The 17,332-nt window shown below is 38.0% G+C and overlaps 2 protein-coding genes across 2 annotated transcripts; both read left to right on the forward strand.

Annotated features, from left to right (window-relative positions):
* The first annotated feature begins 4,235 nt into the window (after positions 1-4,235).
* Positions 4,236-6,574, forward strand: LOC125252324 (E3 ubiquitin-protein ligase TRIM17-like). Its single transcript, XM_048165506.1, has 5 exons — positions 4,236-4,825; positions 5,650-5,745; positions 5,830-6,060; positions 6,169-6,191; positions 6,271-6,574. Exons 1-5 carry the CDS (start codon positions 4,424-4,426, stop codon positions 6,572-6,574), a joined length of 1,056 nt encoding a protein of 351 aa, XP_048021463.1. The 5' UTR covers positions 4,236-4,423.
* Positions 6,575-11,198: 4,624 nt separating this feature from the next.
* On the forward strand, positions 11,199-14,898 carry LOC125252153 (E3 ubiquitin-protein ligase TRIM17-like). Its single transcript, XM_048165224.1, has 2 exons — positions 11,199-11,786; positions 14,023-14,898. Exons 1-2 carry the CDS (start codon positions 11,385-11,387, stop codon positions 14,122-14,124), a joined length of 504 nt encoding a protein of 167 aa, XP_048021181.1. The 5' UTR covers positions 11,199-11,384; the 3' UTR covers positions 14,125-14,898.
* The last annotated feature ends 2,434 nt before the right edge of the window (positions 14,899-17,332 follow it).

The raw sequence follows: 17,332 nt of genomic DNA on the forward strand, positions 1-17,332 counted from the left end.
ATGTGTATTCTGATGTAAATATATTAGAATATTTACTGTAGTATGATGAACATCATATCAGGTATGTCAGTGAAAATGTGTTGTTTATCTAGTAGAGACACAGTCATTTCATTGTTTCTCACATTGTTTCTCACAATGAAGTCGTCATCTCTCTATTACCATATATTGTACTGATCAACACTGAGTTTTCATGCACATTAAAATCATTTCTGCTCTGTCAAACTTGCATTGTCTTTCGCTCCCGACAAGAACCGCCCACTGAGGCTAGTAGAAACTGGCCAACCATCGATAAGAAGTTATATTCGATTCAGCCAATGAGATTAGATCTTTTGAATTTAATTATCTTGATTTCCTGACTTTGTTGGTACTTGACTAGATCAATTCATTTGAAAATTGAAATGGACTTTTCTAAATTCTTCAAGAAAAAAAAAAAAAAGTAAGATGCAGCTACTATACAGTTATATATAACTTGCTGTATAACTTATGGGTTGCTCTATAATTTACAACCAGCCATGTTGTAACTTTCCAGGATTGAAGGTCCCAATGAACACAGGACTCTTCCTAGAGTGGGCAGCCTAGAGAGAGCATCAATTGTTCTCATTCCTTATCTGATCTCTTTTCTGATGGTTCATGTGATTTTTATGATGCTCCAGAAGGAAACAGGATGCATTAAGAGTCGGGGGGTAAAAACTTTTGAACAGAATGAAGAAGTCCAAATGTTTTTTTATTTTATTGAAATATCATTGTGTTTCATTTAGTACTGCCCTTCAGAAGCAACAGAAGATACTTGATTGTTTCCCGGAAGAAAAAATAAGTACAATTTACCTTGATATTCAAATTCAAAAGTTTTCACCCCCCGACTCTTAATGCATCGTGTTTCCTTCTGGAGCATCAGTGAATGTTTGAACCTTTTTTAATAGTTGAGTTTGAGTCCCTCAGTCGTCCTCAGTGTGAAAAGATGAATCTCAAAATCATTCAGTCACTGCTGGAAAGGGTTCAAATATGCAAAAAATGCTTAAAAACTGATGAATCTGCAGCAGCTGGAGGATTTTTCTGAAGAACAGAGCTCAGTTTAACTGCTCAGGACAAACAAGAGACTCATGAACAACCATCACAAAACACAAAAACAGTCGTGGATCATCAGGTGACCACACACAGTATTGAGAATCAAGGGTTCACAAACTTTTGAATGGGGTTATTTTAATAAATTCAGCTTTTTTTTCTTGTGGACTATATGTAAACATCTTTTATGTAAAATATCTTACTCAGGACAGTACTAAATAAAAAATAACATGCATTTTGTATGATCTCTCTTATTTTGTTAATTTCTCATATTTTCACAGATTCTGCAAGTGGTTCACATACTTTTTCTTACAACTGTATAGTGGCATGGTACCATGATAGGTTAACACCTCTGCAATAAGTCCATTCGTGAAATTTCCTCACTACTAAATATTCCACGGTCAACTGTTAGTGGTATCATAACAAAGTGGAAGCAATTGGGAACAACAGCAACTCAGCCATGAAGTGGTAGGTCACGTGAAATCACAGAGCGGGGTCAGCACATGCTGAGGCTCACAGTGCGCAGAAGTCACCAACTTTCTGCAGAGTCAATAGCTACAGACCTCCAATCTTCATGTGGCCTTCAGATTAGCTTAAGAACAGTGTGTAGAGAGCTTCATGGAATGGGTTTCCATGGCCGAACAGCTGCATCCAAGCCTTACATCACCAAATGCAATGCAAAGCGTCGGATGCAATAGTGTAAAGCACGCCGTCACTGGACTCTAGAGCAGTGGAGACGTGTTCTCTGGAGTGACCAATCACGGATTGCCAGGAGAACGGTACTTGCCTGACTGCATTGTGCCAAATGTAAAGTTTGGTGGAGGGGGATTATAGTGTGGGGTTGTTTTTCAGGAGTTGGGCTTGGCCCCTTAGTTCCAGTGAAAGGAACTCATAATGCTTCAGCAAACCAAGACATTTTGGACAATTTCAAGCTTCCAACATTGTGGGAGCAGTTTGGGGATGGCCCCTTCCTGTTCCAGCATGACTGCGCACCAGTGCACAAAGCAGGGTCCATAAAGACATGGATGATCGAGTTTGGTGTGAAGGAACTTGACTGGCCTGACCTCAACCCGATAGGACACCTTTGGGATGAATTAGAGCGGAGACTGTGAGCCAGGCCTTCTCACCAACATCACTGCCTGACCTCACAAATGGTCAAATTCCCATAAACACACTCCTTCCCAGAAGAGTTGAGGCTGTTATAGCTGCAAAGGGTGGGCCAACGCCATATTAAACCCTACAGATTAACAATGGGATGTCATTAAAGTTCATGCGTGCATAAAGGCAGGCGTCCCGTGTGTTAGGAATAGTTAGGACTAGAAGTGAGGAGATGGGGTGGGGGAGGGATGCTGATAAACTGTCAACAAAGAGAGGTAGGTCTGCTGTATATGTTCCTCTTATCTTGTTAATTGAGATGATTAAGTGAATGTGCTCCTCTCGTGTTAATTTAGGTTAATTATCTGAACATTCTCCTGCAAACATGTTATTACCCGTGTTTGCATTCTTCTGTTCCGTGACAGTCATAGAGCATTGAGATTTTTTTTTTTTGGAAATTGGCTTTGTTGCATCAGTTTCATTTTCAAGGACATTAAGAAATGTTGCTTTCATTTTCAGAGTGAAAGAAAACTGGTTAAAAGAATGCTTACATGTGTAATATATTCTGATTCATTTGCATATGTATTTATTAGTGATCAGCAAGCTGAGAATGAAGGATAAGCAATTGCATTGAACATGGTTCTAATAGCACATAATAATAAATATGACTAACATTTTTTATTTTCATTCTAGAAGCTAACATCCAACTTAGAGGTCATAACAGGAACTTATGAATAAATCAATTTCAAGAAACACATACACATTTAGGCACATTTGCAAAGGGCAAATGAGGATTGATCAATGTAAAGTTCAAGTCCGGTCATAGCAGCTGATGTGTAAACTATTTCTATTCATCCCACACCTAGATCATCTACCTGTCACATCAAGAATGAGGAGAAACCAGCTCTGAACAACTTTAATAAGATCATGCAGACAATATTTTCTCTGAATGATGAGCACTGTAAGAAAATGTGTTGTTGTTGTTCTTGGTAAAGTTATGTTGAAAATGCAAATGTCTTCATTCAGGCATTCTGGATTGCTTCCAAAGTTTTCTCATGATGCAGCTTTACTCATTGACATTGATTGCAGATTTACTGTAAATTATCAGTGGATAACTTAAATGCTGGTCTGTTCCTCATACACAAAGCATTATATGACTTCTGGGGGTCTGCTGTTATGTCTTACAGTTGTGATGCTTTTAGAGATCAGCAGCCTCCATCCTTAATCATTGTCTTTGTGCGGAAAGACATGCATGAACATCTAACAGATGTGAGTGATGCAACGCGACAAAAGCAAATATAATCCATTATAATCAGTGATGCTGTCTACACTGGATGCAGCGTGGGATCCAGACAGATTGATGCCGTGTTCTACTTCTGACGTACTTCAAGAGCTTGCGCTACTTCTGATATGAAGAGCAAATGGATTTGCAATAGCCGCTTTGTCGTGTTTAGCATAGACAGCCCCATTCCGTGTCTACACCAGATGCGAGCGGCGCGATGCAAAGCAAGAAAAGCAAATAATAAAAAAGCAAATTATAATTAGTGATGCTGTCTACAATGGATGTGACGCAGCACGACAAACCCCTGACAGTAAACTCTCGCTTGTGTCAAAGTGTCCAATTGTAGATGTGAATCTTGTATTGAACTAAAAATTTTAAAATACATCTTGAAACTTAGGGTACATTTACATGACAACAATGTAGTAAAATGGAAAAGTTTTTCCTTTGCGTTTTTTGCATACTACAGAAGACAGCATTGTCAAAACGATCCCTGTTCACACAAATCCACGAAAACGCTAAAAATGCTGTTCTGCTGCCAGGCCAGTAGTTGGCGATGTCACTTTGTAAAGAAACACTATGCGTCTATGGACTGAACATGTAATATGCATGCACATGATGTCAACATTCTCACAAATTCATGTTTTTGTAATTTATACGGAGATGATAACGGTATCGTTTTCAAAAAAATTGCACTTTGAAACCCATTTTTTTAAAAATTACGTTTTCACGCAGCCAAAACACAATTGCCATGTAAATGAATGGCAAAAACGCAAAAAGGTTTCAGTTTTTAGTTCATGTAAATGTATCCAGTTTATCTGCATTCTACAGATACAAAACAGCAGGTGTGTCAAGAGATAGACACACCTGCTAATCTGCTGTTAGTTCATATATTACCTGAAGCTCAGATTTGTATGCTCATTTTCCCAACTGTGGATGTGAAGCTTAAAACCTGGTAACTTAAGTCAAACTTGGCAAAAGTGCAAAATGGCATCTGAAGTTATTTCTGAGGAGGACTTCACTTGTCCTGTGTGCTTGGACTTTTTTGTAAATCCTGTTGTTCTACCCTGTAGTCACAGCATCTGTTCAGACTGCATTCAGACTTTTTGGGAAAGTAAAGGATCTAATGAATGTCCCATTTGCAGAAAAATATCCATGATACGTGATCCTCCAGTAAATCTGGCATTGAGGAACCTGTGTGAGAGTTTTCAACAGGAGAGAAAGCAGAGATCTTCATCTGAAGATGAAACGGTCTGCAGCGTTCACAAAGAGAAGCTCAAACTCTTCTGTCTGGATGATCAACAGCCCGTGTGTTTGGTGTGTCGAGACTCCAAAATACACACCGACCACAAATTCTGTCCCATAGAGGAAGCCGTGAACAACAATAAGGTCAGATAAATGATGTTCAAAACATTTGATGAAATCAATAAACATCAATAAAGTTCACAATTATATATGTATAATTGCACGGCACTTGCATTCTGTTGCATTCATGTTGATTTGATTGCTCATTTGTAAGTCGCTTTGGAGAAAAGCATCTGCTAAATGAGTAATATTTATATATATATATATATATATATATATATATATATAAGCTTCTAATTTGGAAGCACACAAATACATTGCTCATTTCTTTGTCTTTAAATATTTCACTGCTTTTTTCAAGTTTACATCAGGTCTATGAATAAGATCAAAACATTCTTTTACTGAATTGTGAAAGTGATATTTTTATTGTATCTCTGGTATTATCAGATTGCATTATAATTGACAGGGAGTGGTTGAATGTAACGTTCAGCTTCATTTTTATGGACTATTAGTTTGTATCTCATTGTGTTTCCTTTCTGTTCTCAAGGTTTCTTAGCATGTTTTCATTTGTTGCTGTAGTGATTACACCTGCTCTTTGTTTAGCTCTCCAGTTACTCTGTGCTCTTGGTTCGTTTTCGTTGATGTTTATTTGTTATACTCCTGTTCTCCTGCGCTCCTGCGTGTTTGTCATTTCGGCTTAAGTTGGGAATAAAAGTGACTGTTGTGATTAGATCATTGCTGCAACCGGTTTAAAGTTGCATCAGTCAATTAGGCATTGAACAGGTGTCACAGGTTTTAGTTCATTTTGACCCCTCCCTCCAAACATGTTTCCTCACTGGTGCTCGAATACAAGAGGAAAAATAAAATCACTCAATAATACAGACACTATTTTTGTTGTGCTCTTCCAGGAGGAACTCAGAGATTCACTGAAACACTTACAGGAGAAACTGGGATCATTTGAGAATTTTAAACTGACTTTGGATCAAACTGCTGATCATATTAAGGTTTGAAATAAACAGTGTGATTTAGGCGATTCTAGAATTAATATAGATCTAGTTCGGCCCTCATATCTTTCTGTTAATTTTCAGAATGAAACTCAAGATACAGAGGAGAAGATCAACAAGGAGTTTGAGGAACTTCAAGAGATTCTAGTAAATGAAAAAGAAGCCAGAATAACAGCGCTGAGAGAAGAAGAGAAGCTGAAGAGTCAGAAGATAATGGAGAAGACTGAGAAGACGAGCAAACAGATTGTATCTCTCATATGGACAATCAGAGACATAGAGGAGCAGATGAAGGCTGAAGATGATGCATTCCTCAAGGTGTCAATTATTCTTAAATGGAAACATATGAATGTCATTTTCACTGAGATTAAAATTAGATTTGGTTTTGCTGAATGTTTTTTTTTTTCTACTGTTTTGTATTTACAGAACTTCAAGAACACATTGCAAAGGTCTGTTGTGTTTCTCTTCTGAATTTTGGGCTTCTGAACCATCAGCATCTCTTAACTCCTCAGTGTCTTTTTTTTCCAGAGCCAAGAGTAGCCCACCAGATCCAGGGAATGTCTCAGAATTGCTGATCGACGGCCCAAAATACCTGAGCGACATGAAGCGCACTGTGTTACAGAAGATTGAGGGTTCCAGTGGGGACCACAGTGTCAGGGGGGGGCCCATCTTAAGAGGGAACAAGAGTAGCAGGAGGGGCCAAAATTTTAGGGGGAGCACTAATCACAGGGGGGGCCAGAATCCCAGAGGGGGGCCACAGCTCCAGGGGGTCCCAGAGTTCCAGGGGATAGCCACTGTTCTGGGGGATCATATAGACCAAGGGGGGCTATAATCACAGGGGGGCCAGAGTTCCAGAGAGGGGCAACAATTCCAGGGGGGCCCAGAGTTCCAAGGGGGGGCAGAGTTCCAAGGGGACGGCCACAATTTTGGGGGGTCATATAGGACCAGGGGGGGCCATAATCACAGGGGGCCCAGAGTTCCAGAGGGGGACCACAATTCCAGGGGGCCCAGAGTTCCAGGGGGGGACAGAGTTCCAGGGGGATGGCCAAAATTTTGGGGGATCATATAGGACCAGGGGGGGCACAATCACAGGGGCACCCAGAGTTACAGAGGGGGACCACAATTCCAGGGGGGCTCAGAGTTCCAGGGGGGCCCAGAGTTCCAGGGGGACAACCAAAATTTTGGGGGATCATATAGGACCAGGGGGGGGCACAATCACAGGGGCACCCAGAGTTACAGAGGGGGACCACAATTCCAGGGGGGCCCAGAGTTCCAGGGGGGGACAGAGTTCCAGGGGGACAACCAAAATTTTGGGGGATCATATAGGACCATGGGGGGCCATAATCACAGGGGGGCCCAGAGTTCCACAGGGGGGCCACAATTCCAAGGGAGGCCAGAGTTTCAGAAGGATTTCTAGGGGAGACTTGTATTGGGGTGGGGGACACAGCCTAGGCATCGGTGCAAATATCTACCATTAAAGTATGCTATAAAAATTATAAATAGCCTACACTAAAAAAAGGTGTAGAAACAATTTTAACTCAGAAATTGCTTGAAAATTTCACAAACAAGAATCGACAAGTAATACATTGACAAGTATTTTTGTGTAAAACATACTCTAATCATCTAAATAGACTTTTAAAAAGCATTTTTTTTAATTTTGCACCTTATATTCTGCATTTATTTTTTATTTTCCGAAAACTACAAATTTAAGAAATCATTTATTCTAGTCACAGAGTAAGCTGTGCACAGATGTTAAAGGCACAATATGTAATATTTTTGGTGTAACAGCCCTTGTCATTGCGTCGCCTGTCAATGACGTCCTCCATGTTACCCTCGATTTCAATTTTTATTTTTGTAGAAACCATGGAAACACCAAAGATGCTTTAAGATATTGTGTTTTATTAGACAGGTGAGCAACTGTTTGGATACCTTTATCGATATTCTAATACATATTATTGTTATATACAGTATATTATGTAATGTTATAACAACTTTCAATACACTCAAACGTATTTAGCAAGATTGTTTTGACCAAGTAAAACTTGTGGCTGATTTAATAGAATGAAATAAAATAATGTGAATTTAAGTGACCGAACATAACCGTAACCAAGTTCCTGAAAACGTTAAACGTAACTTTGATCGTAAAATAAACATAAACAACAAAACGAAAGGAGCTGCAGTGGCTGACTACAGCATATAAGCATAAAAACAGCAATGCAAATTATCCCAGACTCTCAGCCACACCCTGTTTCATACCACAGCTATGTTAATAAAACTTTAATACATCAGTTCATCCATGAACAATCCCGTCAGATTGCTTTTCATTAGTTGTGGAGGTGAAGATGACAACTCCCATGATTCCGCGCTCAATCACGGTGTCATCAAGCTACGCTTTTGTTATTATTTTAAATAAGCGACCTCTAGAGGCAAAACTTACGTACTGTGCCTTTAAGCATAGAGGTTAGACATAAGTTCGCATTTTAAGTTTCTTTTTACATTATCAGCTCTTTGAATCAGTGATGGTTTGTTAAAAACAGCCAAAAACAATTTTTATGTGCTAGCAGTTTATACTACTTACTGAATAAAACATATCAAATAAGAAAAAGCATGTTAAAATATGTTATAAAAATGTATAAATGGCCTACACTGAAAAACAAATTGGTGTAGAAACTATTTTCACTCAGACATTGCTAGTAAATTTCACAAACAACTAAAGTAACATACTGAAATAAACAGTTTTGAAGTAGAAAAACTGAAATAGTATATCTTTGAAAAAGCATTTTAGTGTGTACCTTATATTCTGCATTCATTTAAGTTTATTTTTTATTTTCCCAAAAAATACAAATTTTAGAAATTAAATTTATTCAAGGTCACAGAAAAAAAACTGCACAGATATACTGTAGATAGAGATAAGTTTACATTTTTTTCTAGCTCTTTGAATCATTGACAGTTTGTTGAAAATGACAGAGAACATTTTTTTTTTTTAAATGCAATGTTTTCAAGAAGAAAAACAGTTCCTAGCAAGCAGTTTTGAGCCTAGTGGAACGAACAAGTTCAAACAAGATCGACATATTAAGTAGGCATGAAATGAAAGTTGCACTAGTATTTTCTTTACTATTGTCCCATATATCCAAGTGAAACTGTTTCACGAACAAAAACAAATGTAGGGCAAGAAGAGATGTCACTGCAAGAGGGAGGGGAAGTTATTTTGATTAAACATTACAAGGCACAATGATTTTTTTTTTACATTACAGATAATTAATTTATAAACTGCGATATTCCATAAAAAAATAAGAATTGTCTATTTTGATTTCATGGTGACTTTAAGTAATGTACATTTCTGTCACTTATTACACAGACTTTCACCACAAAAATAATGATGTGGGCATGAAATATTGATTTGAGAAGAAACTATTTAAAAATCGTACCTGTTTATTATCTTATAAACTATTACAGTGTACAAAACAATTGTTCTAGCAACAAGATGAACAGTTAAGGCGTAAGGCCTATACGGTAATATTGTTTAAGTGCTACGGCTTCATTTTAAAGTAAATACAGCCGATAACTGAGGCACACATAATTTATGTGGTTATGTCATGAATTATTCTTTTTTTAATTTAGCTTTTATTCTTCATCTTATAAGTTATGATAATCTAATAATAAAGCTCTGATATAATTTGGGTGTTTTGTAGAATTTACAACATTGTTCTCTTTTATGAAATGTATAATCATCATATGAAATATAATTGTTATTTAGCCTATTAATTAAGCGTGGTTCTGTCATAAATTGTTCTTTTTTAATTTAGTTTTTTTTTCTTCATTTTAAATGATCATCTGTAACAATAATGAAGCTCATGTGTAATTTGGGTGTTTTGTTTTATTTACAACATTGTTCTCTGTAACTTATGAAACAAGGAATCAAATAGGCTATTTTTTAATGTTAATTATGAATTTAGGGTTAGGGTTCTGTCATAAATTTTTATTTTTTAAGCTTTTATCCTTTTATCCAATAAAGAAACAACAAACAAGTACTTTTTTTTTTGCTCTTTTATATGTAGATCTTTTCACCTTAATTTGCAATTTAACCTGTAATGATTCTAATGCAGTTTTCTGTTTATTCCTTTATTCTATAAATAATATATACCGTGCTCACAATATAATAACATAAAATGGCCACGTTTTAATAATAATCGTTCCCTTGCTTTAGTTAAATCAAAACGTGAGAATTAATTCTGAATTGGTTTCATGGCATATTTTTTTTTTTTTTGTCCACGTCATGTGCGGCTCCGTAAGTTTCATTCAAAACACGTCAAGACATAGCAGTCAAGTAACTTTGACATTAATTATTGCATTAATTATTAATTGTCTCCATTTTTACTGACAACCAGCTATATGTATATCACACCAAAATTTAGAAGTAAATAATATCATACCAAGTGTTTCACGAAAAGAACAAAAGCTACAAGCACCTAGAAATGAAATCGTTCTTGTATAAAGTCACTAACTAGATCTTAAACATAATTTTGTAATGAGTCTCATTGATCTTTGGAGCAACTGCAACAAGCTTTATCCCTTATACTGAAGTTTTAACATCTCCCAGAAAATCTGATAATCACCAGTACAGTGATATGTTTAAGTTCGTTGTAAGTACGTTTATTATACTTACTGTCTAAGAGGTCTAAATTACATATTTTTAAATAGGGAAGAGAAACTAGATAAAGGATCAGAAAAAAAATGCTTTGGATTATTCTTAATCCAGCAAAAAAGATGCTTCTTTAAATGTTCTTTACATGTATTTAGAATGCTGAAATTGTTCTTTTTTCCCGCCTTTTTGTCTTTCAAATCTGTAACTGTCAAAGCCACATCATTACTGGTTTTCTGGAGCTCAGCTATACAACTGCACAGACTGTCAACACACTCTCAACAGTTAAATTATTTCTTTATTAAAATGTCTATAAATTTTAACTATAAATATTGTATCTGGTTTCCTACCAATCATGTTTTTTTCTATTTTTAGTTTAACGGAACATGTATGTGTGAGGAGCTGTTCATCTTCTCTTCTCCACAAAGCCTAACAGAGAGATTGAATTTATGATCCATATTGTTTGATTTATTTTCTTTTAATTATTGACTTATGCGTAAACGTACCCAGTCACAAAACAAAACAAACAAACAAACAAAACATTAAAGCTATGAGTTTATATCACTTTTAATATTTATGATTATAAGTCAGAACAGTCTGAAGGTCTGAGCCGAGTTTGGTGGTTGTAGAGTTAAAGTTCTAGGAGGAGTTTAGAGTCAAAAAACGTAGTCTCGGAAGATTAATAAGTTTAAACAGGATTTCAGTAAGTTGGCTTTCTCAAGAGACCGAAGTACAACATCTAATACAACATCTAGCAAAGACAGACTAGGTGATATTTTACAAAATAACGCAGGAAATTATTATAGTTTTCTTTTTCAGTATCTTAAAATAACTAATTTGTGAGATAGGATATAAAAAGGCACGGGAAATATGTCATTCTGATATACACGTCACCAGTCGGTGGTAATACCAATTTGTGGTTTGTCAAGCACCAATAAAATCTCAAAAGGAGGAACGATTATGAACTGAAAGTGAAACTTTGGATATGTAGACTTAGAAAATGGCATCTAGATATTTTGCTGAGGAGGATTTCTCTTGTCCAGTGTGCTGTGATATTTATATAAATCCTGTTCTTCTGTCATGTAGCCACAGTGTTTGTTCAGCCTGTATTCAGAGGTTTTGGGAAAATAAAACATTAAAAGAATGTCCAGTTTGCCGAACAACATCTTCAAATGATCGTCCTCCGTTAAATCTGGCTTTGAGAAACCTGTGTGAGAGTTTTCAACAGGAGGAAAGACAAAGATCTTCATCTGAAGATGAAATGGTCTGCAGCGACCACAAAGAGAAGCTCAAACTCTTCTGTCTGGATGATCAACAGCTCGTGTGTTTGGTGTGTCGAGACTCCAGAAAACACTCCAACCACAGATTCTGTCCTGTAGATGAAGCTGCGATGGACAATAAGGTCAGATAAATGATGTTCAAAACATATTATTAAATCATCAAATATAATCATTGACAGACATTTTCACAAACCAATACTGGGGGGAAAAAATACTCGTGTGGGTTTATTCACAGGAACAATGCAGACGTTTTTTGTTAAATGATCTGAAACCAAAGATCATCTAAGATCACACAAAAAAAGCAATTTAGAAATATAAAACTGAATTTCCTAAATTTGTCTTTAATTAATAATTATTCTTATTTCAAGCCATAAACTGATTGTAAAAGTTGTAAAATGCAAATTTTGTGCTAATTAATAAAACGTTTAAATTTTATCGGTCAAGTATTATAAGTATACTCAGAATAAATTAATAAATAAATTTGTCTGGTTTTAAGGCATGTGTTCCTCTTGTATTGTGAGCGCTTGAAGATTTAAAGGTACAATATGTAATATTTTTGCAGTAAAATATCCAAGAACCACTAGGCCAGTGTTATAAATTTTGTTCACTTGAGTACTTACAATATCCTAAATGTTTGCAACTATTTGTAAATCGTGAGAAATTTGCAATTTTAACCAAGGCTCCGGGATGTGTGAGGAGTACTTGGGTAAAGTTGGTTTTATATTCACACATTCGGACATCCGTATTCAATAGCCTTGTTAATCACACTACATTGGACATTCACAAGTAAATATGCCATTAAAACAATACTTGCCTATTTTGATCGACTGTGAAAAATGTTGTAAGTTGACAATCGTTGGTTGTCAATATCATGTCGCTGCTTAAAATTCGCAAACATTAATTTATTGCACATTTATTGGAAAGTCTGAATTTATCAGAAGTCCGAATGTGCGAATATAAAACCAACTTTACCGAAGTGTGAGGAGTCACCTGTCATACCCGCGTTACGGTTTTATTTTGTAGAAACCATGGAAACACCAAAGATGCTTTAATATATTACACGTTTTAATTGGCAACTCTTTTGATATATTTTATAGACAGAAAACGAATTGTTGTTATATAGCTCAACACGTTTAGTCTTATTGTTTAAATCTCATTTTCTTGATTTTTTGCGAGTACCATGCTTTACCATGCCTCAGAGAAAAACACTGTTTTGTGAAGTAGCTAACATAGCATAATCAGATGCAGCTTTATTTTTAGTAACAGTAACACAGCATTTTCTCCATCATACAATAGCCTACGTTTTAAAATGAATTGCATGCCATTTATCAACACAATCATCCAGCATTTAATATGATATTGTAAAATCGATCTATCTTACTGCAGTGTGTAACAGTGTGTCACAGCAGCCGCCGAGCGAACGCACAGAGTAACGTTATAACATCATTTTCAACACTCAAATGTATCTAATAATAAACAGAGCTGCGTTACCTCATACTCATGACCGGAAAAGCGGCAGCGGCGCCGGCGACTGTGTCATAATAAAAGTCCCGCTGCTCGTGAGGCGTGTGTTGATCAATCGCTCCAGCTCCTCGTTCAGCTCCACAACACTCGCTGCTTCATACTACAGTAACGTTAATAATCACATCCATAAACATGATTTCTTCCCGAGTCCTATCCCTATTCTTTTCCACCGTCCGTTGAGGTGAAGACCACATGTCCCAAGATTCCGCTCTCAAACTTGCCGTCATCAAGCTACGCCTTTGTTTTGAATAGACCTCTAGCAGACAGAAATATTACATAGCTAGTGCACCTTCAATTTCCTGTTCTGCGCCATGTTTGTAGTTCTTGTTGATTAGTTCTGTGAATATTCCCATGTTTATCTTGTTTGTCTTTTACCACACGCTATTTAAACCCCTTACTTGTCGAGTCTTATCCTTCTGGGATGTAATGTTTCGTGAGCTCATTCTCTTCCCAGTTCTCTCTTCTCTTTAGATTTGTTTGTATCTGCTCTGTTAATACAACTCTCATATTTTTGAGTTCCCCCAACATTACAGATAATGAGTAAAATATGTTTTTTTCTGCTATTACAGTTGAGAGACAAATAGGCTGACATGAAAAAAAATCCTTGAAAAAAAGTCTTATTTCTTCAGACACTTACACTATGTAATGTTTGGTTTTAATATTTCAGTTTAGTTCATCATCAGATTAAGTTTAAAATAATTAAGTAAAAATGTTTTGAGTTCTGGTGCATCTGACAGTGCAAATCCACTCCCTCCACTGTCTGCACTATATTAAATAAAAGAAGCAAAAATCCCAAAATAAATTCAAGACATTTAATTTGTTGTGCTCTTTCAGGAGATACTCAAAGCTTCATTGGAACGCTTACAGGAGGAACTGAGAAAATATGTGAAACGTGGGCAGAATCTGTGTAAATCTGCTGAAAATATTAAGGTTTGAAATAAACAATGTTTTTAATTCAGTTCTGGAAGTGTAGATATTGATGTAGATCTAGTTTGTCCAATATTGTTGTCTTTTATTTCAGTTTCAAGCTCAACACACAGAGACGCAAATTACAGAGGAGTTTGAGGAACTTCACCAGTTTCTACACAAAGAAGAAGCAGCCAGAATAACAGCACTGAGAGAGGAAGAAGAGCAGAGGAATCAGATGATGGAGGAGAAGATGCAGGAGACGACCAAACAGATTTCATCTCTCACAAGCATAATCAGAGACGTAGAGGAGCAGATGAAGACTGAAGACGTTTCATTCCTGCAGGTGTCAATGAATCTTCATTATTCTCCATATGAATGTCAATTTCAGAGATTTCAGCCAAAATTAGTTTTGCTGATATATTTCACATCTTGTTGTTTCTTTACAGAACTTTAAAGCCACATTGCAAATGTTTGTGTTTGTGTCATGTCTGTTTCTCTCTGTCCTTCTGAACTCAATCCATCATCATCATCTCTGACTCTTGAATGTTGTTTCAGAGCCCAGTACAGCCTTCCAGATACAGACCTCAGTCCAAATGTGACAATCACTTTCACAGATCACCTGACCAACCTGAAGCTCAATGTCTTACAGAAGATGCAGGAAAACTTTGGTGAAAGTGAGTATGACAGAACGCAACAATGATTTCAGTGTTGTTTGTCTTAATGTATGTGTATCTATTCTCTCTCCAGATGATGAATATAAACAAAGTGGTGGAGGGAACAGCAGAAAAACCTTCCCAAAACAATGTTGCCCATCCCTCCTCCCAGTGAACTTGATTTCAGCCAAACAATCTCGCCCCCCCTCCCTCAACCCCCCACCCTCCATCAGACCACCAAACTCCCTCAACCCCCCACCCTCCATCGGACCCCCACCCTCCCTCAACCCCCCACCCTCCATCAGACCACCAAACTCCCTCAACCCCCCACCCTCCATCGGACCCCCACCCTCCCTCAACCCCCCACCCTCCATCAGACCACCAAACTCCCTCAACCCCCACCCTCCATCGGACCCCCACCCTCCCTCAACCCCCACCCTCCATCAGACCACCAAACTCCCTCAACCCCCACCCTCCATCGGACCCCCACCCTCCCTCAGCCCCCCACCCTCCATCGGACCCCCACCCTCCCTCAACCCCCCACCCTCCATCAGACCACCAAACTCCCTCAACCCCCCACCCTCCATCGGACCCCCACCCTCCCTCAGCCCCCACCCTCCATCGGACCCCCACCCTCCATCGGACCACCACCCTCGATCAACCCCCCACCCTCCAACAGACCAACAACCTCCCTCAACCCCCCACCCTTCATTGGACCCCCACCCTCCCACAGCCCCCCACACTCCATCGGACCACCACCCTCCATCGGACCCCCACCCTCCCTCAGCCCCCCACCCTCCATCGGACCACCACCCTCCATCGGACCACCACCCTCCATCGGACCACCACCCTCCATCAGACTCCCACCCTCCATCGGACCACCACCCTCCCTCAACCCCCCACCCTCCATCAGACCACCAAACTCCCTCAACCCCCACCCTCCATTGGACCCCACCCTCCCTCAACCCCCCACCCTCCATCGGACCACCACCCTCCATCGGACCACCACCCTCCATCGGACCCCCACCCTCCCTCAACCCCCTCACCCTCCATCAGACCAACAACCTTTCTGGTCATCTAAAACTGTCAATGATCTTTCTGTCAATTAACACTGAACCATCGGATTTCATCAAAAAATATCTTAATTTGTGTTCTGAAGATGAACGAAGGTCTTACAGGTGTGGAACGACATGAGGATGAGTAATTAATGACAGAATTTTCATTTTTGGGTGAACTAACCCTTTAAATTAAAGTGCCCATATTATGCATTTTTTAAGGTTCCTATTATTGTTTTGGGAGTCTCCTACAACAGGTTTACATGATGCAAGGTCAAAAAACACTTTCGTTTTCACGTAATATACATTTAATTTCACCTCAGTTCTCAATGATTTGTAAGCAATTCGTTAGAAGCAGTTTGAAGAATCAGTCTCTCTAAACCCCTCCTTTCCTTGAGCCTACACTGCTCTGATTGGTCAGATGGCCCAGTCCTTTGTGATTGGTCTACTGCACGCACCGTGCACCCACTGCCATAACTGAAGGGCAGCTATAAGTTCGCAAGACATTGTATACAATACATTTTACCATATCAATTTGAACTTGAGTGCGACGCAGGCGATCAACCAGAAACTAATTCACAATCACGAGCGGAGTGCGATGTTTTTCTATGGTACATGTCACTTTAGTTTGCGTTATTTATAAGATGTGATAGCAGCGTCACTGTTATACTTTATGTAGGTGCACCTGTGGGAACTGTATCAGAATGACAATAGAAGCTAAAAAAATCTAACATAAGATAAACATTTAGGCCAGATGTGTACAGACTTTTTTGTCATAACTATTAAGAAAGAAAAATGTCTATATCATTGTTTGCTATATCAAGCGTTTTGTGAATCCTGTGTTAAACTCCCAGAGGTTTGAGAAGCAGTCATAAGTAAAATGACGGGAACACAAGAAAAGATGTGGTGTTGTTGAAAAAATGAATTTCCCCTTAGCGTCTGCACGTGCAATAAGTGGGCGGACAATATGCTAATGTTTCGTTGTGACGTCACAACGAAGTGGCTTGGGATTCGTTTCACAAACGACTCGTTTAATTGACTCAGTCGACTCTTACTTTTGAGAGACAATAACTTTATATACGGTGCACTTTCAGTTTTAAAACTTTGCAGGATGTTTTTAATCACTGTTGCACACTACATGAAACGTCATTTTCAGAAATCCATAATAGGGGCACTTTAAATTAAATTAATAACTAATGATTTTTTACAGTGGAAATTAATCAACGCCGAACTTACTTTAACTGGACTTTCTTCTAGAGCTGCTGTACAGCTAAAACAATGTCTCTTTTCCTATTATCACTGTGAAGCTACTTTGACACAAGCTGTATTGTAAAAAGCGCTATATAAATAAAGGTGACTTAATTTGACATGCAGATCTTTTCTCCTTAATTTGCATTCTAGTCTGAAATGATATATGCTATATTTGTTCATACAATTTTCTATGTATTTTTTTTTTAAATCAATTGCAAAGATATTCTTATTATAGATAGACATACCAATAGCACTAGATGTGTATTCTGATTTAAA

Source organism: Megalobrama amblycephala, linkage group LG18, assembly GCF_018812025.1.
Source record: "Megalobrama amblycephala isolate DHTTF-2021 linkage group LG18, ASM1881202v1, whole genome shotgun sequence".
Taxonomy (NCBI): Eukaryota; Metazoa; Chordata; class Actinopteri; order Cypriniformes; family Xenocyprididae; genus Megalobrama; species Megalobrama amblycephala.